Raw genomic sequence first — 23,970 nt, 5'->3', positions numbered from 1 at the left:
TGCTTTTGAAAATACATAAAACCTAAGGGAACCTTAAATGTAGGTTAGGAAGCAACCTTGGAAATTTACCTAGCTCCAAATTTTCTCAAACAAAAATATCTAGCATGTTTCATAAATTTGGAAAATTGATGATAAAAAGATAAACAAACTGAAGAAAAGTATATATAATCTATCGCAAAGTCTCCAAGTAAAACTCCTGTTACACCCACCTATCTTGGATTTGAATTATTTACTACAACACTACAATAACCTACCCCTCCCTCCAAACAACCTTCCAGAGGAGTCTTTCCAAAACAAAAATTAACCATATTATTCCCTAGCCTACAGCTCTGATGGCTCCCCAAAGTCATCTAAGTGAAATCCAAGCTCCTTAGTATAGCTTACATGGTGTGTTGCTCTGATTATCGTCTACCTCTCCCCTCCAAAGACTTGCTCTAGCAATAATGAACAAGTCACATTTCACTGCCCTGTATGTCTTGTGCCCTGGTTGGAATACACTTTATCCCACTGCTTCTTCATATAGTTTGTTTATCCTTCCAAACTCAGCTTTGAGCTGTCACCTTCCACAAGAAGACTTTGAATTTCCTCATTCTTCCCAGTCCTCGTTCACCCACCCTCAACCCCCTCCACACCCCCTCAAATTAAGTGCCTCTCCTCAGATATCCCATAGGGTTCAATGTTTACTGATTACTGTTTACCTATCTTTTTACATACCTGTCTCCAACATGAGGACTATAAGCTTCTCAACAGCAAAGACTATGCCTTATTTCTAATTCCTCAGTGCTTAAACCAGAATACATAAGCAAGAAAGTAGATTTTTCTTTAGAACCTATGGGGAGAGTATCTCAACTCTGCTTCATTCTACATTTCATAGAAAACATCTTATCAAATCACCAGCTCCCAGCTGGTACAAATATTGGACTAAGCTATTTTCGTTATTTCAAAAAGCTTAAGAAATTATAGATCAATCTACAATAATGAGGCACAGACAAGCTAACTAAAACATCAGTTCAGGGTGGTAATACCACGTTTATCGATACATGCTTAATTCCCAAAAAGCATATTAAGACAATTCATTGAAAAGTGTGAACTCCAATTAATGATTTCATAATAAATGCTGCCCAGAACCCCAAGAGCAGACTGAGTAGCCAAGAGACGGTAAGTGATTTAATATTATTTTTAACGTTTTTTTATTATAAAATATGTGATTATTACAGAAAATAAGCAAAAGTGTAGATTTAAATACAACTACCCAAACCAAAGTGCTTCAATGACTAATTTTATGCTTCGAAAGAAACATAGGAAGGAACTTCTCTGTGGTCCCCAATATTTCTTGAATGTATCATTACTTAGGGGAGAGTTCAGTTTTAATCCAAGGGCTACCTATCAAGTATTAAATGTCACTTTCTACAACTACATAAACAAAGTTCAGTAGGAATCTGTTCCAGTTGCTAATGCTGCCTGAATACAAAACACCAGAAATGGATTGGCTTTTATAACAAAAGGGGGTTTATTTGGTTACACATATTCAGTTTTAAGGCCATAAAGTGTCCAAGGTAACGCATCAACAATTGAGTACCTTCCCTGGAGGATGGCCAATGGTGTCCGGAAAGCCTGTTACCTGGGAAGGCACGTGGCTGACGTCTGCTCCAAAATTCTGGTTTCAAAATGGCTTTCTCCCAGGACGTTCCTCTCTGGACTGCAGTTCCTCAAAAATATCACTCTCAGTTGCTCTTGGGGTGTTTGTCCTCTCTTAGCTTCTCCGGAGCAAGAGTCTGCTCTCAACAGTCGTCGTCGAACTGTCTCTCATCTGCAGCTACTCTCTCAGCTTCTGTGCATTCTTCAAAGTGTCCCTCCTGGCTGTAGCAAGCTCACTTCCTCTGTCTGAATTTATATAGTGTTCTAGTAAACTAATCAAGGCCCATACTGAATGGGCAGGGCCACACGCCATGGAAATTATCCAATAAAAGATCTCGCCCACAGTTGAGTGCTTAAATCTCCATGGAAACATCTACAAGTCTCCAACCCAATCAACACCAATTTGTTTCCTGCCCACACAAGACTGCATCAAAGATAATGGTGTTTGGGGGGACATAATACATCCAAACCAGCACAGAATCTAATCTGGAAAGCTTAAAGCCTGTGCTTTCTTGGTTTTCTTCTTTCCTCTTAGTAACTTCTTCCTCTTTTCTGTAGCTTCCTCATCCTCCTCAAATCGCTGGTCACTGCACAGACTCCTAGGTAACTTTGCTTTTCTCTTCACTCACTCTGTTATGCCTCTATTTTTGTAAATTTGTTTTTCCAAATTTATCTCATCTGACTTCCATTTCTCTATTTCTAAACATCTCAGATATCTCCATTGATTTGTTAAATAAATAAGACATTCCATTCATTTGAAACACATGTCCTAAACTGAATTTATCTGCCCACTATCTCAAAACATACAATTAGAGAATCATACATTTTTCTTATTCCCTCAATGACAGCACCATTTTCCAGTCTCAAAGTCTCAAAATCAGTTTTAACTCTTTTCTTTCTTTCATGAAGGATATTCAAACCCTATCCTTCTTCCTTTATTGTAGCTTTCATGATCATCCCTTCTTTTTCATTTCCCCCTAGACCAGTATGCACCAGCAAAACTTTTCAAAAACCTTCAATGGCCTCGTACAGTCTCCATGCCTCATGTCCATCTCAATTCATCTAGCACAATCATCCTCATCTTCCTATAAAGACCAAAACTTCTAAAAACCTCTTTAAAATCCTCCACTTGTTACAGAATAAAAGTATACATTATTGACCTAGATATTCAAAGGTTCTCCAAAACTGTAACATATACTACACATTTATCTCTCTCCATTTCCAGCCAATCTGGTCTTCTGACTACCTCAAACACACTATTCCCCAGCTGCTGACCAGGTCTTTGCTAATGCCATTTCCCTGAACTGTAAATGTTCTTTTCCAATAACTTTGGGTCTAATCAAATTCTACTTCTTATTCCTCTAGTCCTCACTCATCTTTCAGGCCTCTAGTCTCCTACCTCTACTTACAGAGTACCTTAAATTCTTTAACTGTTTGATGGGAGTACCTAAAGGAGCAGAGATCACATCTCAGGTCTTTGTATCTCCTTCAACAGCTGGCACATGCTATTATTTAATAAACACTTGCTCCTTTGGTCATTCAATAATCATTTTGTGCCTACTAAGCATCAGGCACTGTGTTGACTTAATGACCAATATTACCCTTCTTTTTCCAATTCTCTTACTTTCTCAAGATTCCACCAGTTCTGTTTTGTTTTCTTTCTCCCTTGAGTATCCTCACCTTACCACTATTAGTTTTCCTTTTTCATTTAGCTAAATCTTCAGCTGAATAGAACCTAAGCTACTTTTTTTCTTTTCTTTTTTAATTAAATTCAGCTTTATTGAAATATATTCACATACCATAAAGTCATCTACGGTGTACAATCAACTGTTCACAGCATCATTATACAGTTATACATTCATCACCACAATCTGTTTCTGAACATTTTCCTTACATCAGAAAGAATCAGAATCAGAATAAAAAATAAAAGTAAAAAAGAACACCCAAATCATCCCCCCCATCCCACCCTATTTTTCATTCAGTTTTTCTCCCCCATTTTTCTACTCGTCCATCCATACACTACATAAAGGGAGTGTGATCCACAAGGTTTTCACAATCACACTGTCATCCCTTGTAATCTACACTGTTATACAATCACTTTCAGAAGTTCAGACTACTGGGTTGGAGTTTGAGAGTTTCAGGTATTTACTTCTAGCTATTCCAATACATTAAAACCTAAGAGGTGCTATCTATATAGCGCATAAGAATGCCCACCAGAGTGACCTCTTGACTCCATTTGAAATCACTCAGCCACTGAAACTATTTCATCTCATTTTGCATTGCCCTTTTGGTCAAGAAGATATGCTCAATCCCACAATGCTGGGTCCAGATTCATCCCCGGGAGTCATATCCTGCGTTGTCAGGGAGATTTACACCCCTGGGAGTCGAGTCTCATGTAGGGGGGAGGGCAGTGAGTTCACCTGCTGAGGTGGCTCAGTAAGACAGAGGGAGAGGGCCACATCTGAGCAACAAAGAACTCAGGGGGAGACTCTTAGGCACAATTATATGCAAGTTTAGACTCTCCTTTGCAGTAAAGAGCTTCATAAGGGCAAGTCCCATGATAGAGGGCTCAGCACATCAAACCACCAGTCCTAATGTTTGTGACAACATCAGCATCAGTCCTGGTGAGGAAGTCCAACACTTCTGCACTTTTCCCCAGCTCCTCAGGGGGGCCCTGTAAATATATTTTTATTCTCTGCCCAAATTATTTTGGGATATGTCACTATTTCATTCCAACCTATACTAACCTACCGTATCTCACTTTCTATTCAAAGTTCCATGCAACTGTGGTGTTTGAACAAACCAACTGCAGAGTTATACTGTTTAGAAAATACAGAACCTGCACCAAATAGACATCTCTTCCCTTGGTCTCACATGGAAGTTGTAGTTTTAAAACACAGTCAGTTTCGAACTTTACCCTTTGGCCCAGTTTGCCCTAGCCTTAACCAGATCTGCTTCATTCATATCACTAATTGAAGTCTGGGATCTTCTTCAGCTTTTTTTTTTCTTAACAGTTGCTGTATGCACTAATACTGACATTCATATCTGCCGAGCTCTAGATCTGAGTTTCAGGTGATCTAAGCTACTTTTATAAATGTGATTCTGGAAGACAAAGAAAGGATGACTTTTGTCCCCAAACATTCTGAGAAAAATCAGAAAGAATGACCAGAATTATGTTTTGAAGGCTATTTGGCTAATTGGAGACTGTACACAATTGTCCATACCTTGACACTAATTTTCACATATTCTGCCCCTTATAAACAGACCAAAACCTTCGATTTCACTAAAAATATGGATAAACTTCCTTTCTGTACCTAGATTCTGTACTTGATAAATATATAGCTAATTTAAGAAAAGGGTTTTTTATTTTAAATGTGCACAGGAACTGTAACTTATGATGACCACATTTCTATTTCAGTTTAGCTCCTTAAAGTAAAACAATTCACCTAACCTGGCATTCAAGATTTAAACCAATAAAACAGAATAGGTTTTTGTTTATTTTGTTCTGTTTATTCTGGTTTCTATATAGGGATAGCAAGAGTACACCTTTTTGCCTTAAGTCCCATCAAGAAAATTTACTATTACACAAATTCAAAGAATGTAAAACACCTACATCCTCTGACTATACAAAATTGTTATATATGAAGTAAAGATACTGGATAAGCACGTCCCAATACAACCTAAACATAAAAGGCCCTTCAAATTCATGTCCCATACACTAAAAGGCTAATGGGAGAGAAAAAAAAAAAATACCTCTGCACATTCTACTCTGCTAATATAAGGCATCTTTTATAAATCTGAATAATAATATGAATTGTGAACATGATTCTTAGGAAACTCATATGCCGGCCAAGCTCAAAGATGAAAAAAAATAATAATTACACATGATATGCTGTGATAAACTGAACTCAGACCAAAAACTGTTAAAAATAATGAAAATGACAAATGAGAACCATAAAAAAAAAAAAAACAACTATTTAAATTCTCAAATTGTTTCCACAAAAAAACTTTGATAAACAGTAGCAACTGCTTTTTGTACAGTATTTATCATGTCACATAAGTCAAGTACATGTCCCTGGACAGAAACAACTAATGTTACTGCCTTATAAACTACATCATATTTTAAAGCTTACAAAGTATTTTCTCTTTCATTATCCCATTAATCCTTACCACAATCCTCTAAAAAACTCCTATTTTATCCATTTTAGAGATGGGAAAACTGGGGCTCAAGGAGGTTAAGGAAATTGTCTATCACATAGGCTCACTGTGTTACAATTCATATCTCCAGGCTTCAGACTCTTAGGTCCGTGTGCCGGTTTGTATATACTATGTCCCCCAGAAAAAGCCATACTCTTTTAATTCAATCTTGTGGGATATTTGGATTAGGTTGTTTCCATGGAGATGTAGTATTATTCATTAGATTATTTCCATGGAGGTGTTACCCCACCCATTTAGTGTGGGTCTTAATTAAATCACTAGAGTACTATTAAAAGAGTTCACAGACAGAAGGAGTGCCGACTTGCTAAATGGGACATTTTGCAGAGAAGCTAAAAGCTGACGCTGATGCTTAGACATGCTTGGAGATGCAGACAGGAGGACATTTAGCTAAGAGATGAAGCCCAGAGTTTGCCCTGGGATAAACTAAGAGAATAACCCTGGACACTTAGACAGAAATATCAAAGCTGTTAGATTACAAACACAACTTAAAAAAATCCTGAAAGGAAATGATGAAATGAATGAAGAGCTTCCCTCCTATCCTTTTAAGTGTGGAATTGTTTTATATTTTCCTGTACACCCCTACTTCTCCCCCAAAACATACTTTTTTTAATTCTTTGGATCTAAAATTGTCTTTTTCTCTTTACTGGGTCTTTAATTGCTGTTCCGGTTTGCTAATGCTGCCATTTTGCAAACCACCAGAAATGGACTGGCTTTTACAAAGGCAGTTTCTTTGGTTACAACGTTAACCAAAGTGTCCATAAAGTGTCCAAGGTAAAGCATCAACAACAGGGTACCTTCACTGAAGGATGGCCATTGGCATCCGGAAAACCTCTGTTAGCTCGTAAGGCACGTGACTGGCGTCTGCTTGCTCCTAGGTTGTGTTTCAAAACGGGTTCTCCAAAATGTTGCTCTTGGGGCATTTTGTCCTCTCTTAGCTGCAGCTCCTCTTCAAAATGTCACTCACAGCTGCACGGAGTTCCTTCTGTTTGTCAGTTCATTTACATGCCTCCAGTGATTTAATTCAGACCCACCCTGTATGGATGGGGTAACACCTCCATGGAAATTATCCAACCAAAGTCGTCACCCACAGTTGGGTGGGTCATATCTCCATGGAAATATCCAATCAAAAGGTCACACCCTATGTAAATCTCCCTGGCAACACAGGATATGACTCCTGGGGATGAATCGGGACATAGCATCATGGAATTGAGAACATCTTCTTGACCAAAAGGGAATGAGAAATGAAACAAAGTTTCAGTGGCTGAGAGATTTCAAATGGAGCGGAGAGGTCACTCTGGTAGTTTTAATGTATTGAAACAGCTAGAAGCAAATACCTGAAACTATCAAACTCCAACCCAGTAGCCTTGACTCATGAAGATGATTGTGTAACAATGTAGCTTACAAGCAGTGACAGTGCGAATGTGAAAGGCTTATGGATCACACTCCCTTTATCCAGTGTATGGATGGATGAGTAGAAAAATGTGGATAAAAACTAAATGAAAAATAGAGTGGGATGGGGGGGATGGTTTGGGTGTTCTTTTTTACTTTTTCTTCCATTAATTTTCTGATTCTTTCTGGAAAAGGAAAATGTTCAAAAATAGATTGGGGTGATGAATGCATAACTATATGATGGTACTGTGAACAGGTGACTGTATACCATGGATGATTGTATGGTATGTGAATATACCTCAAAAAAAAAACTGAATTTAATTAAAAAAAAAAAAAGTCACATCCTAATCAAAAAGATTAACCAATCTGCCCCCACAAGATTGCATCAAAGAACATGGCTTTTTCTGGGGGACATAGTATGTACAAACTAGCACAATTGCTTTATATCCCATATTAAGTAGTTCATGGAACTTGGCCCACTTTACCATTTTTGGTATTGTTTTTAAGTTCCTGAATCAAGGGAGTATAAAAAAAAAAAAAAAAGTTACCTTGGGAAATTAATCCTCTGAGTATAATTTTCTGCTTCAGAGGTTTTCTGGATAAAAATCACCTAGAAGAGTAGATGACATGGTGGAATTGTAACCTATAACATCCTTTGAAATTTGCTCTATAGCTACTCATTGAATTGTGCTTTGAAAGTCTTTACCTTTCTGTATATACCTTATGCTGCATAAGGAAAGAACTGAAACTGTAACTGCAACCCATAACAATTTTTGAAATTACCTATATAACTGCTTATTGAACTGTACATCAAAAGTTAACACCTTTCTGTATGTATGTTATATTTTACAATGATGGAAATAGCTGAAGTTGTGGAACTGTGACCCATGACATTCTTTGAAATTACTCTCTACTTGTTAAAACATACTTTGAAAGTTATCATTGTTATGTATATACGTTAAAGTTCGCAATTTTTAAAAATGCATTAAAAAAAAAAGATATTCCAAATCACCTAGAAGAGAAACTAAGCAATCTGAGTCTATTCAAAATACACTAGAGTTCTTTCCCAAAGAGAAAATTATTAAGTTAGTAGCCTTATAAATTGATATCATCTTTCTGGCAGACAGGAAAAACCATCACAGTATCATGCATCTGAATTCACTTTTGGGAATGAAGCCAAAGGAAAAGACTCTCAAGAATAAAACAAGTTATTTCATAAACTCTCAGAATTTCAAGGCAAGAAGAGGTCAACTGGCTCAATTTCCCAGCTAATGCCCAAATCTTCTTGACAAGATGCTTACAGCAAAGTAATAAAAACAATCAAATATCCAGTTAACTGGGAAATTAAGCAACCTGTGCTATAGTAAGGTAAACTATTAAACAGCTATTTATGATAATTATACAGATTAAATTAATGGAAGATATAAGAAAAAAATGTTAAATGAAAACAAGACAAACATAGTATACTTAATCATTAAATACATAAAACAGGATATAACATTTCAGAAGGTGTTAAATAGTTACATATTTATTTGAAACCTACTCTGAAGATAAATCTGCAATAAGAAAACACATATGCCTGAGGTTATTCATTGCAGCATTTTTTTAACTGCAAAGCTATGAGAAACAACTCACATGCAGATACACATAGGAGTGGTTGAATGCTCATAGAGTACATGCACACAATGTACTACTCCGCAACTATAAAAAAAAAAAAGAGAACCATCTCTATAAACTAAACAGAGTGATTCAACAGGATGTAATTTTAATTTAAGAAAAGCAAAGCCCAAAAAAGTATCTACAGGATGCTTTCTTCATGTAAGAAAGAAGGGGGTATAAGAAAAGGAACAGATATCCCCCATTAGTACAAAAGAAATACAGAAAGGATTATCCAGAAATTAAAGAGATTGGTTACCTACAGGGGTAGGTGGGAAAGGTGTGGAAAGGAGGAAATATGAACAGTGTAACAAGGATGGGAGAGAGTAACACTTCTTTGAGTATGTCTTTTCTCTACAACTCCAACTCTTAGAAAAAGAATAATGTTCCACATATTCACAAAAACGTGGGGCCCTACCCCGATCAAGATGGTGGAGTGACACACTTCAGGGCTCCAAACTGCATGGATGCTTTCAAAGAACAACAAGAACATGCAGAACAAACAGCACGAACATGTTTACTGGAGCTTCTAAGAGCTTTTAACAGTTAAAAGACTGGAGTAACTCGGTGAGCTCAGAATCAATAAAAAGGCTACATAAAAACAACAGATCTCAGGAGCCCTGGATGGTCCCTCCCCCATCCATCATTGGCTCAACACACAGCCACCAAGTGTTCCTAGTGCAGATCCCTTGTCCTGGTTCCAGGGGGAACAGAGTGACCCTCATGCACATATTGAAAACATGTATGTCCAACCCAATCAGTCTGGTGGTGGCCTGAGGAATTTACCATCTCAGAACTTGCCCTGCTCTAGAAGGCAGTTCACTGAGCTCTCCTAAAGAACACCGTGGAAACACAGTGGTATATGGAAAAACTACCCATTATATATATATAGACTATATTTAATAGGAATATCTTAACAGTGCTACACTAACACGAGGGATGAATAATTAGCAGCTGATAAGAGCTCTAGGATGTTTTCTGTTATGATAATTGCTTAAAATTGAGAGTGATAATTAGGATCCCCCTATTTAATAACTCAAGCCCGTGATCTTGAATCTTGCTTGTGAAATTTAGGGCTGTAAAAGGGACGCTAAGCCTTCCTATAATTCTGCCTAAGAGGCACCTCCAGAGAACCTCTTTTGTTGCTCAGATGTGGTCTTTCTCTCTCTAAGCCCAAATCAGCAAATAAATTCATTAACCTCCCCCCTAGTTGGGACATGAGTCCCAGGGGAATGAACCTCCCTGGCGACATGGGACACAACTCCCAGGAATGAGCCTGGTCCTGGTATCGAGGGGCTGAAAATAGCTTCTTGACCAAAAGGGGGAAAAGAAAGGTAACAAAACAAGATTACAGTGGCTAAGATATTTCAAATAGAATCGAGAGGCTATCCTGGAGGTTTCTCTTATGCAATCTCCAGCTAGCTAGCCCAAATGGTCACAATGTGCCATGCCCTAACCAACAGCAATCCCAAAATACCTCAGTCCCTATCTGAGACCCTACAAAAGTTTCACTCACTAAGTTTACCTCTCAGAAATTTAAATCCACCAGAGTGTTCCTATGCCAGTCAAGGCCTAAAACCCAGAGGCAACAGCAACTTAAAGAACAACAATCAGATGTAGCTACCTTCCCCATAATGTTGACACCCCTTTCCAATATGAACAAGTTAGGGTGATCACTGCCTAGATACCCCTGAGGATCGAGAAAGTGATTAAACAAGAGGAAGGGGTAGCAACAGATAAGACAAGATTTAACAAAAGATTACGAATACTGAGTCTCTATATAAATTGTGGTTTTGGTGGTCTTTTTTTTTTTTTTTTTTAGATGCTAGGGTATTAGAATAGCTAGAAAGAAATAACTGAAAAGGTAGAAATGTAACCCATAACATTCTTTGAGATTTGCTCTCTAACTACTTGTGTTTTTGTTTTGTTTTGTTTTGTTTTGTTTTGTTTTTAATATAAAAGAATGTTTTAATTCTTTTCCTTAGAAACTATAAAGACTATACATGATTTGGAAATGAGACCAATCAACAGCCAAAGAAGAATCATCCATTCTATGCCTTCTCTTTTGTCTGGTCACTCAGAAATATAATGTTATCAGCTATGACTGTTGTTGCCTGTCGTCTCACATTATTTTTATCCGTGTATTCACCATAGTCTATTTTTCCTTCCACATAAATTTGTGACCCCTTTTTTACATACTGATATGCTGCATCTCTGAGGCCTGGCCAGAACACTGATATTCTGTGCCATGCTGTCTTCTGACTGACATCACCCATTTGGTACACTTCACTTTCCCCTGACCGCCACATCTCATTTGTTGCTAGAGAAAATATCGTGACTGGATTTTTTCCTTCCACCTGTCTCATGACAGGGTCCTGACCCACTCGCCCAAGTAACTGCACTCGATTTAGAGATCTTTCAAGAACCAAACTGCTAGCTACTTCAGACTCGCGTCTTACAAATTGATGAAGTACCTGTAATACAGGTCTTCGAAACATGGTTTCTATTTTCTTTTCTTTTCTATTTTCTTTTCTTAATCTAACATGTAGTCTTTTCCTTCCCTTCTTCTCTAAACCGCTCCTGATGCTCCCACCCCACAATCTCCAGCCACGGAAACAGTTCTGGGTGAACAGAGGACACAAGGCTCACACAAGGAAGGTCTAACTACTTGTTAAATCACACTTTGAAAGTTATCACTGTTATGTATATTTCTTAATTTCACAATAAAAAAAGTATTAAAAAAACTAAAACAAAAATGGTGTGAGAGATCAGTTAAGTCATGCTGCTTGGAATAAGAGATTACCAGCTGTAGGACATACACTGCAGTGCCTGTGACTGCCACGAAACTCTCCTAGGAAAGAGGAGACATTTGGAACTGTGTAAATAAGGGGATTCTAGGGCCACTCATCCATGTCCATGACAAGATGCATGCACAGAAAGAATCAGGGAGGCCCCTAGAAATATTCTCTATACTCCCAGTGTGCATAAACCCTGAATGTTAATCTGCAAAGACTGAGAAAGATGGGGCTGTTTTCCTTTTTTTTTTTTTTTTTTTTTGATAGGTTTTGGCAATCAAGGAAAATTCTATCATAACACTACCAGGACATAAGCTTAAGGAACAGACAACTCAGAGTCTAAATTCCAGCAGCAAAACATCACTTAAATATCAAAATGTCCATGTCTCAACAAAAGATTACAAAACATACAAAGAAACAGGAAGTGATAGCCAAGGCAAAGAAGACTGAAGCATTAGAAACCATCAATGAGGAGGACCAGATCTGGGACATACCAGACTAAGACTTGTAAAAAATGGTCCTACATATGCTCAAAGAGCTAAAGGAAAGCATAAACAAACAACTAAAGGAAATCAAAAAAACAATAGATGAACACAAAGAGAATATCAACAGACAACTAGAAATTATGAAAATGAACCAAATAGAGCTGAAGACCATAGTATCAGAAGTTAAAAATCTAATCTCCATGGTAGTAGGAAGAAAATATCTGAGACTATGCAAGCTCATAGAGACAAAAATTAAAGCACAGGTTGCCAGGGGAGGGAGGCAGGAGAGCAGAGGGAATGTGGAGTTAATGCATAATGGGCATAGGGTTTCTGTTAGGGAACATGGGAAAGTTTTAGTAGTGGAAGCTGGTGAGCATACTGCAACACTGTGAACATGAGTTATCCCACTGCATGGTATTGCTTGAGAATGGTAGAGATGGGAAAATTTATGTTATATGTATGTCCCCATAAATTTTTTAAAAGAGCAATGGAAGAGACAATAGCAATTAAATGCATAGATGGGCCTGGATTGGATCTAATAATGGAGGAGTAGAAAAGGCCTTGAAGGACATTACTGGAACATATGAAAAAAAAATGGAATATAGACTGTAAATTTCGTATCAATGTTAAATTTCTTGGACTTGATAACTGCACTTAAGGTAGAGACATAAGTGAATATCTTTACTCTTATGAAATATACATGGCAGTAGTAGGTGTTCAAGGACCATGATGTATAGAACCCACACTCAAGTGTTAAGAAAATGGGCTCAAAGACAAACAGAAAGATGGACAGACAGATGAATTGATAATGTGATGGACAGTTTTACAGCAAATGTGGCAAAATGTTAAAACTGGTTGATCTGTTTATCTGGGTGGATAGGAGTCTGTTGGAGTTCTCTGTATGAGGTGAGTATTACTTTGGTAACTATCCCATAAGTTTGAAAGTATTTCAAAATAATAGTTTAAAAATCAAAATAAAATTTTAAAAAGTGGAGACAGTAACAGTAGTTAGCAATTCTTAAACAACTTTATGTTTATACTAGTAAATAGACTGCAGAAAATGAGAGCCAGATTTCTCACCGATGGAGAAAGAAGTTAACAAGGAAAGAGGGAAGGCTAAAGTGAACCAGGTTGTGTTACAGTGGAATTGGAGATATCCTCTATAAACTCATGGCTTTTAATGTATATACAGACAGATACAAAAATATAGGTATGTATGTATGTGCGGGTAAATATATACGTATTTCCTAGTTCTGTCTGCTAAGAGGGCCTAGAAGCACTGACACTCCAGTAACAATAGGCACACCTATGACCCAGATCTTGGTCCCTAACATAATTCTCCAATAAAAAAGTACCAGGGCTCCTTGGAGAAGTGGTTGATTCCAGGACTGAAGAAAGGAAAATACAAGATGAGCCTGGAGCCTGGAGCATGTTGTGGCACCAGAAAGTAAAGAAATGTTCAAAAAAAAAAAAAGAATGAAAGAATGAACTTTGTCAAAAGAACACAGGAGCCAACCTGAATGAACTCCTCATGCCCAAGGCTGGAATAGTTTGAGCAACAAAACAAATAATGACAGTATAGGATTTTAACACACAGAAAATAAAAATCCATGAATCCATGAGGACAAAAATAAATTATCAAATAAATAATTAGATAAATGGAGGAAAAGAAAGAGCTCTTCTTCAGAGTAGAATTACAATTAGTAAATGCAGAAGGGAAAGAGGGAAATAGAAAATCACAATTAGGCAACTGCAAATGTAATAAATGTTGCAGACAAGATCCACCAATTGCTAAAATTAATGGGCCAAAGTTTGAGGACAAACTTTACACAGTCTCACAGTATCTCCCAACTACAAAGGAAAAGACAATAACTCTATATGGAGAAACCAGCAGACACCAACTTAACCAAATGATCAAGGTAAGGATTATTTCTATGCCAACATCATGACCAAGAGGTATAATGAACCAAGAAAGAAAATTTCTGTGGCATTCTTGCCAAAATGCATAACTTCACTCCAATCATGAGAAAACATCAAACAAACCCAAACTGAAGGACATTCTATAAAATAAATAATAAGTAATCTTCAAAAGTGTCAAGATCATTAAATATAAAGACTAAAGATTAAAGAGAAATAACAACTAAATGCAATGTGGGATCCTGGAATAGGAAAAGGATATTAGTGGAAATTTTGGTAAAATTTCAATAAAGTCTGTAATTTAGTTAATAATATTGCAACAATGAAGGAGAGGCTAGGCCTCCCTATAATTGTGCCTAAGAGTCTCCTCCCCAATGCCTCTTTGTTGCTCAGATGTGGCCCTCTCTCTCTAGCTAAGCCAACTTGAAAGGTGAAATCACTGCCCTCCCCACTACGTGGGATCAGACACCCAGGGTAGTGAATCTCCCTGGCAACGTGGGAATATGGACTCCCAGGGAGGAATGCAGACCCGGAATCGTGGGATGGAGAACATCTTCTTGACCAAAAGGGGGATGTGAAAGGAAATGAAATACGCTTCAGTGGCAGAGAGATTCCAAAAGAAGCCAAGAGGCCACTCTGGTGGGCACTCTTATGCACAATATAGACAACCCTTTTTAGGTTCTAATGAATTGGGGTAGCTGGTGGTAGATACCTGAAACTATCAAACTACAACCCAGAACCCATGAATCTTGAAGACAATTGTATAAAAATGTGGCTCATGAGGGTGGACAGTGGGATTGGGGGGGGCCATAGGGATCACACTCCCGTTTGTCTAGTTTTGTGGATGGATGAGTGGAAAGGTGGGGGAAGGAAACAAACAAACAAACAAGCAGACAAGGGCGCCCAGTGTTCTTTTTTACTTTAGTTGCTCTTTTTCACTTTAATTATTATTCTGGTTATTTTTGTGTGTGTGGTAATGAGGGTGTCAGGGATTGATTTTGGTAATGAATGTACAACTATGTAATGGTACTGTGATCAAATGTACGATTTGTTTTGTATGATTGCGTGGTATGTGAATATATCTCAATAAAATGAATAAAAAAAAATAATAATATTGCAACAATGTTAATTTCCTGTTATTGGTAATTATACCACGGTTGTGGAAGATGTTAACATTACAGAAAGGAGGTGAGGGAATATGAGAACCCTTCCTACTAAATTGGCAACTTTTCTGTAAGTTTAAAATTGGTTCAAAATGAAAAGTTAGTTAAAAGCATTTGATAATTGCTCCTATTTAGTTCACATGCTAATGTTAAAGACTTCTACAAGTTACATAAAAATTGTTGAGCCAAGGAATATAAAACACTTTTCAGTAACAAATCTAGAAATAACATAAAGACTCCTAATTTCCTAAACTAAGTAATGATTGCTAGGAAGGATGACCATATAATTTACCAATCAAACCAGGACAACTCTAGTCACTCTCTTTATAGGTCAAAGTGGTCAATGTTATTCAGCTCTCAAATCGGTCTGAGTTGGCAAAAGCTTGATATCTAGGCAAGCCACCCTCACCAAACTCAGGCTCTGGAAAAAAAGGCAGAGAAGGGGGGCAGAAAATAAGAAGATCCCCAGACACCCTTCCAGCACAAAAATCAACTGTCTTTGAGAATCTCCTTCAAACATGTATTTTTCATGTACTAAGTGTTTAGTATATGTAAAGAGAAAATAAGTTAATGCATACATGTATGCTTGGATACTTTATGACCTTTTAAAGAAGGTATCAAAAGTTAAATCCCTACATGAGCAACAACAAAAAAAGATAAACTATATGGGACTTCATCAAAATTTAAAACTTTGTGCATCAAAAAAAAAACAAAACAACCTACCAAATGGGAGAGAAAATTTTGAAATTATATAGCTAGTAAAGTTTAATAACCAGAATACATAAAAAAAACTCCTACAACTCAACAACAAAAGGACAAAAAACCCAATTTTAAATTGGCAAAGGACTTGAATGGACAATTCTCCAAAGTAGATACCCAAATCAACAATAAGCACCTGAAAACAGACTCAACATCATTAACCACTGGGAAAATGCAAATCAAAACCACAATGTGATACCACTTCATACCCACTAGGATAGCTACTATTATTGCTTAATGGGTAAGAGTTTCTGTATGAGATAATGAAAATGTCTGGAAATAGACAATGGTGAAGGTTATACAACATTGTCTATGTACTTGATGTAGAATAGTACCCTTAAAAATGGCTAAAGTGGTTTTTATTATGTTTATTTTACCAAAATCAAAAAAATTAATGGAAAATAACACTGTTGGCAAAGTTGTAGAGAAACGACAACCTTTGTGCATTGCTGCAGGGAATGTAAAATGGTGCAGTCACTGTGGAAAACAGTTTTGTGGTTACTCAAAAAGTTAAAAATAGAATTACCATATGACCAAGCAATTCCACTCTTAGATACATACCTCAAATAGAAAGCAGCAAGGGGTACTCTAACAAACACATATACCAATGTTCCTAGCAGCGTTACTCACAATAGCCAAAAGGCAGAAACAATCTAAGTGTCCATCAACAGAAAAATGGATAAACAAAATGTGTTATATATATGCAATGGAATTATCCAGACATAAAAAGGAATGAATTTCCTATACAAGCTACAATGTGGACGAAGCTTGAAGATACCATGTTAAGTGAAATAAGCCTGACACAGAAGTACAGAAACTGCATGATTCTACTTATTTGAAATAACTGGAGTAACAACTGCTAGGAAGGATGCTGAGACAGAAAGCAGATTAAAAGTTAAGAAGGGCTGGGGGGAGGGGTAATGGAGCTTTAATGCACAATGGATAAAAAGTTTCTCTTTAGTGTAATGAAAGTTTTAGTAATAGAAGGAGGTGATGGTAGTTTAACATTGTAAAAGTAATTAACACTTTTGAATTGTACACTTAAAGGTAGTTAGAAAGGCAAGTTTTATGTTAAATGTAGGTTAATGCAATAAAAAAGAATTCACTTTTTCCTTTAAAAAAAAAAAAAAAATGAAATCACTGACTTTCCAGAACAGCATTCAGCTTTCATTAACTTGCCTGAAATGTACCACATTCAAATACACCCTCTTCCCCTGCCATAGTAACTATAATATAAAAGGTAACATGGTCGAGGCATCTGCTATCTGCTTTTGAAATAGCAGATATCTCAGGAAATTGGACTGGTTCCAAATTATACCATTTCTGAACAAGATCAATCACAAAATATGAAAGATATAAACTACTTGATATATTAATCTGAAAAAGTCAACAATATCAGGTACATGATGTTATTAAAATTCTTCATAGGTTAAGAGACACATTTCCTCTGCATATTTAATAAGACTAAGTTAGAGATAGACATAATAATTGGTAAGACTTAAAAAGTAGATATAATTTTTAAAAGTCAGCAACCTCAAACTTTAATATTTCAATTTAGGTCATTAAAGATTCTTGTGGAAAACCATCACCCAAAATAAATAAACTCTGTTTTTATTAGACCTGATAGGTTATAAAATGCCTCTTCTTTAATATGGTCTTTTTGCCTGAATAACAAAAAGTACTCTTAGACAAAGGTTAGCAATACTTCCCAATTTTGCTTCTTCAAAATAATAATATGTACATTAGTGTGGTTCAAGGCTATAACCTAATAAATTAGAAATCAAATTTAACCTGAAAACTATATAAATGCTTTAGGACAGGACTAATGTTCTATGTGAAACACAATAAACCAGGACTCTGTAACTTATCTGTACTCACAATTTCAATTGTTCACATGAAAGCAAAATAAGCAAACATTCACACCTTATATTTTATAAAAGTTATTACTGAGTAATAGGAATTGCTTTTGAGCAGTTCTCCTGTTTTCCAGGCATTATACAAACGAGAAGAAGAGTCTAAGTTCATTTACTCAACAAGGCATATTTTAGAAATAATAGTCATTTCAACAAATGGTACTGAGACATCTGAATATCACAATGCAAAAGAATAAATTTGGACCCATACCTCACCAGCATACACAAAAATTAACTCAAAATGGGTCACAGACCTGAATATAACAGTTAAAACTATTAAACTCATAGAACAAAACACAGGAGAAAATCTTCATGACCTTGGGTTAGGCAAAGCCTTCTTAGACAACAAAAGTAAAAGATTAAAAAAAAAAAAAGAAAGAAGAAAGAAAGATTAACTGGACCTTGTGTTTCAAAGGACACTAACAAGAAAGTGAAAAGACAACCCACAGAATAGGAAAAAACATTTGCAAATCATATATCTAATAAGGACTTGAATCAAGAATGTAAAAAGAATTCTAGGTGGTAAGATGGCACAGTAGGAAACTTTAGGACTCGGTCCTTCCACCAAAACGACAATTCAACAGTCAGAAGCTACCTGAAACAACTATCATGAAACTGGGAAAGCCAAAAGAACATGGTACAGCATCCAGGGAAGAATGGGAGGAAGAGACTAATACATTACAGCAAAGAACAGTAAACTGCTCTTTCCGCACAGTGGCTACTGATGACCATCCCCCGCTCTCACAGCAGAATGCCACAGGGCCCAGCACCTGGCTAGCACACTGTTGATAGAAAGGAACTTAAAAATCCTGCTCCCCAAGATCAGGGGGCACAGCCAATCACTGATCACATGGCTTTTGACTAACAAATTCGGGAAACTGGGGCTCTGAGGGCAGGCATCGTTCCAATCCACCCTGTAAAGGGGCAGTGTGAGTAAACACTTAAAGACACTGCACTTCCTCAGGGCTGCACAGGAAAGTTAGCTGAAGGGCTGCATTTGCTGGGAAGGCCAGGAAAGCTCAGCTTTGGGAAGCTGTCAGAGAGGCTCTTGGAGCCATTCCTGATCCCCTCCCCAGGGCACTTTGGAGCTGGTCTGCGCCCCCTTCATGGATCCATGGCCCTGTTTCAGGTGGGAAAGATTAACTTGAGAAAGTCCTCTCCCATGTGCCCTCCTCCCAGAATTCACCCTCCAGACAAAATCATCTTCATATCAAAAGGAGTATAAAAAACTATAGTGGTCAACAGTCTGGGACAAAGACCCACCACTTTCCAACACCAGAGAGGGAGGTCTGCCCCTGGAAACAGAGAGAACAACCAAACTCTTATAAACAGGGAAACTCAAAAAAACTAACAAGCAAAAAATTCAGGACAAGACAAAGGCACAGAAAGACAGGAAAAAACCCTGTACAATGCATTCGCCTTGGGTAGACCTTCCTGATAGGAGGACTGAAGCTCAAGAAAATCTGTCTTATCACCAGCTAGTTACAAAACCAAGAAACAGACAACCCAGGGAATAAATCTCAGAGTTAGCATTTTAAAATATTAAAATTTACAGTGTGCAACAAAAACAAGGAAACAGGAAATGATGGCCCATCTAACAGAAGAGGATAAAAATCTAGAAAACACCAACAAAGATGATGAAAATGTGGACATATCAAACAAAGCCTTTAAAAAAACTGACCTTAAAAATGCTCAAGGAGATGAAGGAAAATACAAAGAAAGAACTAACGGACATCAGGAAAACAATGAATACGCAATATGAGAGTCTAAGGAAAGAGAAATTTTAAAAAAGAACCAAAAGAGCTAATGGAGTTGAAGACCATAATAACTGAAATGAAAAATGCCCAAGAGGGTTTCAAGAGCAGAATGGAGATGGGAGAAGAAAGAATTACTGAACCTGAAAACAAGACACTAGAAATGAGTCAGGCTAAGCAAAAATAGCTGAAGACAGCTATGTAACACCATCAAGCACATCAATAAACACATTATGGGAATCCTAGAAGGATAAGAAAGAGAAAGGGAAAGAAGGAATAATCAAAGAAATAACAAGAGAACTCCCAAACTTAGCAAAAGATGTGAATATGCACACCCAAGAAGCCCAGAGAACATTAAACAGGAAAAACATGCAGAAAAATACATCTCATCATATACTGATCACACCATCTAATAATGCAAAGGACAAGGAGAGAGTTCTGAAAGCTAGAAGAGAAAAGCAATGTGTTATATCCAAGTGAGTACCAATTAGATTGAGTGCCAATTAGAAACCATGGAGGCAAGGAGGCAGTGGGTTGAAATACTTAAAGTGCTGAAAGAAAACAACTGCCAGACAAGAATTTTATCTCCATGACTCTTTCAAAAATGAGAGAGAGATTAAGACATTCTCAGATAAACAAACGCTGAGGGAGTGTTCATCACCACTAGACCTGCCCTATAAGCAATGTTAAAGGGAGATTCTTATCTTTCATCAGTTGTCCATACAGATAGCTAACTAACTGTGTATTCCCCTTGCTCCATGGCTGCTGGTATAAACAAACTGCATCTCCCCACTGGAAAACAGTAATAATAAACCCAATTTAAAGAAAAAAAAACAAAACAAAACAAAACAAAAAACACTATTAGACAGTGATTCAAACCAGAATAAAGAAATAAAGACCAGAGGTAAAGGTAACCATAAGGGTAATTATAATGCCAGTATTATTGCAGTATATTGCTTGGCACGTAAATCCACTTCTTACTTCCTACAGGTGCTAAAATACAAATACATAAAAAGTAACAATAAATCTAGGCTTTTGGACATACAATGTACAAAGAAATCAGTGGTAAAAATGGTGGGGGGACAGAGAGGTGTGCTACTGAAGTTAAGTTGGTATCAAAACAAATACGACTGTTATACATTCAGGATGCTAAATTTTAACCACCTGGTAACCACAAAGAAAACAGATGAAAAATATATCCAGACAGAAATGAGAAGGCACTCAATATGATACAACACACACACACACAAAAAATAAATATAAAAGAAGGCATTAACAGAAGTGAGGGACATAAAAAGTACAAGACTTAACAAAGATTATATAGCAAAACGGCAGAAGAAAGTCCTGTATTACCAGTAGTGACTTTAATTGTGGAAATGGATTAAACTCTCCAATTAAAAGGCAGAGATTTGCAGAATAGATAAAAAAGCACGAAGCAACTACATGCTGTTTGCAAGAGGCATACCTTGAATTCAAAGATACAAGTAGTAACTAAAAGAGAGCTGGGGTGATAATACTAATATTAGATAAAATAGAATTTAAATCAAAAAGAGTTATGGGGACAAAGATGGTTATTATATACTGATATGGGGTCAATGCAACAGAAAGATGCAACAATTTTAAGAATATATACACCTAAACAGCGGAGAACCAAAATATATGAAGCAAATATTGACAGATTTGAAGGGAGAAATTGACGGTTATATGTTAACAGTCAGAGACTTAAACACACCATTCTCAATAATGGACAGAACATCTAGTCAGAAGATCAATAAGGAAGTACAAGACCTGAATGATATGCTAAACAACTAGACCTAACAGACATATGGACACTTCACCTAACAAAAATAGAATACACATTCTTCTCAAGCGCACCTGGATCATTCTCCAGGATAGACCACATGTTGGGTCACAAAACAAGTCTGAATAAATTCAAAAATATTGAACTCATACAATGTATATTCTCCAACCACAACGGAATGAAGCTAGAAACCATTAAGAGAGGGAGAAATGGAAAATTCACAAATATACGGAAATTGAACAGACTCAAACAACCAATGGGTGAAAGAAGAAATCAAAAGCAAAATTAAGAAATATCTTGAGGCGAATGAAAATAAAAATACAACATACCCAAACTTAGAGGATGCAGCAAACAGTGCTGAATAGGTAAGTATGAGCTCTAAATGCTTACATTAAAAAAGAAGAAAGACTTCATATTAGAAACCTAACCTCAAAACTGGAAAAACTAGAAAAAGAAAAGCAAACTAAACCCAAAGTCAACAGATGGAAGGAAGTAACAAAGATTAGAGCAGAGATAAATGAAATAGAGAACAAAAAAAAAAAAACAAAACAAAACCAAAAGCTGGTTCTTTGAAAAGTTCAATAAAATTGACTAACCTTTAGCTAGACTGACAAAGAAAAAAAGAGAGAGGATGCAAATAAAAATCAGAAACAAAAAGGGGAACATTACTATCAACCCCATGAAAACAGAAAGAACTAAAAGAGGATACTAAGAACTGTACACCAATAAATTAAATAACCTTGATGAAATGGACAAATTCTGAGAAACACACAGACTACTTACACTGACTCAGTAATCAAAAACCTCCCAAAAGAGAAAAGCCCAGGACCACATGGCTTCACAAGGGAATTCTACCAAACATTCCAAGAAGACTTAACTCCAATTCTGCTCAAACTTTTCCAAAAAATTGAAGAGGAGAGAACACTCTGATTATTCTAGGAGACCAATATCATTCTCATACCAAGCCAGTTAAAAATACTACAAGAAAAGACAACTACAGACCATTATCTCTTTATTAATATAGATGCAAAAATCCCCACAAAATACTAATAAACCAAATCCAACAGCATATGAAAAGAATTATACACCATGATCAAGTAGGATTAATCCCTAGTATGCAAGATTGGTTCCACGTAAGAAAATCAATAATGTAATACACCACATTAACAGAATGAAGGGGAAAAAAATCACATGATCATCTCAATTGCGCAGAAAAGGCATCTGACAAAATCCAGCACCCCCCTTCCTGACAGAAACAGTTAGAACACTAGTAATAGAAGGAAACATCCTCAACATCAAAAAAGGGCATATATGAAAAGCCTACAGCTAATATCCTACTTATGGTTGTGCCAGTTTGAATGTATTGTGTCCCCCAAACACCATTATCTTTTGTAATCTTGTGTGGGAAGACATTTTCAGTATTGATTAGATTATAATTCTTTGGAGTGTTTCTGTGGAGATGTGCCCCACCCAGCTGTGGGTGATGACTCTGACTGGATAATTTCCATGGAGGTGTTGCTCCACCCATTCCAGGTGGGCCTTGATCAGTGGAGCCATATAAATGGGCTGAGAAACAGAAGGAACTCAGTGCAGCTGTGAGTGATATTTTGAAGAGGAGCTACAGCCAAGAGGGACACTGAAGAACGCCCAGAAGCTGAGAGAGGAACTGCAGTTTGAAGACAGCCATTGAAAGCAGACTCTTGCTCCAGAGAAGCTGAGAGAGGACAAATACCCGAGGTGCAACTAAGAGTGACATTTTGAGGACCTGCAGCCTAGAGAGGAACGTCCTGGGAGAAAGCCATTTTGAAACCAGAGCTTTGGAGCAGACGCCAGCCACGTGCCTTCCCAGCTAACAGGGGTTTTCTGGACACCATTGGCCATCCTTCAGTGAAGGTACATGATTGCTGATGTGTTCCCTTGGACACTTTATGGCCTTAAGACTGTAACGGTGTAACCAAATAAACCCCCTTTTATAAAAGCCAATCCATCTCTAATGTTTCACATTCTGGCAGCATTAGCAAACTAGAACAATGGTGAAATATTGAAAGCTTTCCCTCTAAGATCAGGAACAAGATATGGATGTCCACTGTCACCACCACTACCCAACATTATACTGGAAGTTCTTGCCAGAGAATTAGGCAAGAAAAGAAATAAAAGGTATCCAAGTTGGAAGGGAAAAAGTAAAACTTTCCCTCTTTGCAGATGATATGATCCTATATATGGAAATCCTAAGAAATCCTTAACAAAGCTCCTAGAGCTAATAAATGAAGTCAGCAAAGTGACAACGTATAAGATCAGCACCCAGAAATCAGTAGTGTTTCTATACACAAGCAATGAACAACTGGAAGAAAAAATCAAGAAAAAAATTCTATTTATAAGAGCAACTAAAAGAATCAAATATCTAAGAATAAATCTAACCAAGGGTGTAAAGGACTAGTACACAGAAAACTACAAAACAATGCTAAAAGAAATCAAAGAAGAC

The 23,970-nt window shown here is 37.0% G+C and overlaps 2 protein-coding genes across 17 annotated transcripts in view; both read right to left on the bottom strand.

Moving 5' to 3' along the window:
• The window catches only part of EIF4G3 (eukaryotic translation initiation factor 4 gamma 3), a 443,721-nt gene that overhangs the window by 403,661 nt on the left and 16,090 nt on the right, over positions 1–23,970 (bottom strand). The window lies entirely within an intron of this gene.
• On the bottom strand, positions 10,679–13,589 carry LOC119527831 (single-stranded DNA-binding protein, mitochondrial-like). The gene has a single exon (XM_037828284.1). It carries the CDS (start codon positions 11,397–11,399, stop codon positions 10,953–10,955), a length of 447 nt encoding a protein of 148 aa, XP_037684212.1. The 5' UTR covers positions 11,400–13,589; the 3' UTR covers positions 10,679–10,952.

This window comes from Choloepus didactylus, chromosome 2, assembly GCF_015220235.1.
Source record: "Choloepus didactylus isolate mChoDid1 chromosome 2, mChoDid1.pri, whole genome shotgun sequence".
Lineage (NCBI taxonomy): Eukaryota > Metazoa > Chordata > Mammalia > Pilosa > Megalonychidae > Choloepus > Choloepus didactylus.
Note: the sequence above shows the minus strand (reverse complement) of the source record. Positions and strands in the feature narration are given on the sequence as shown.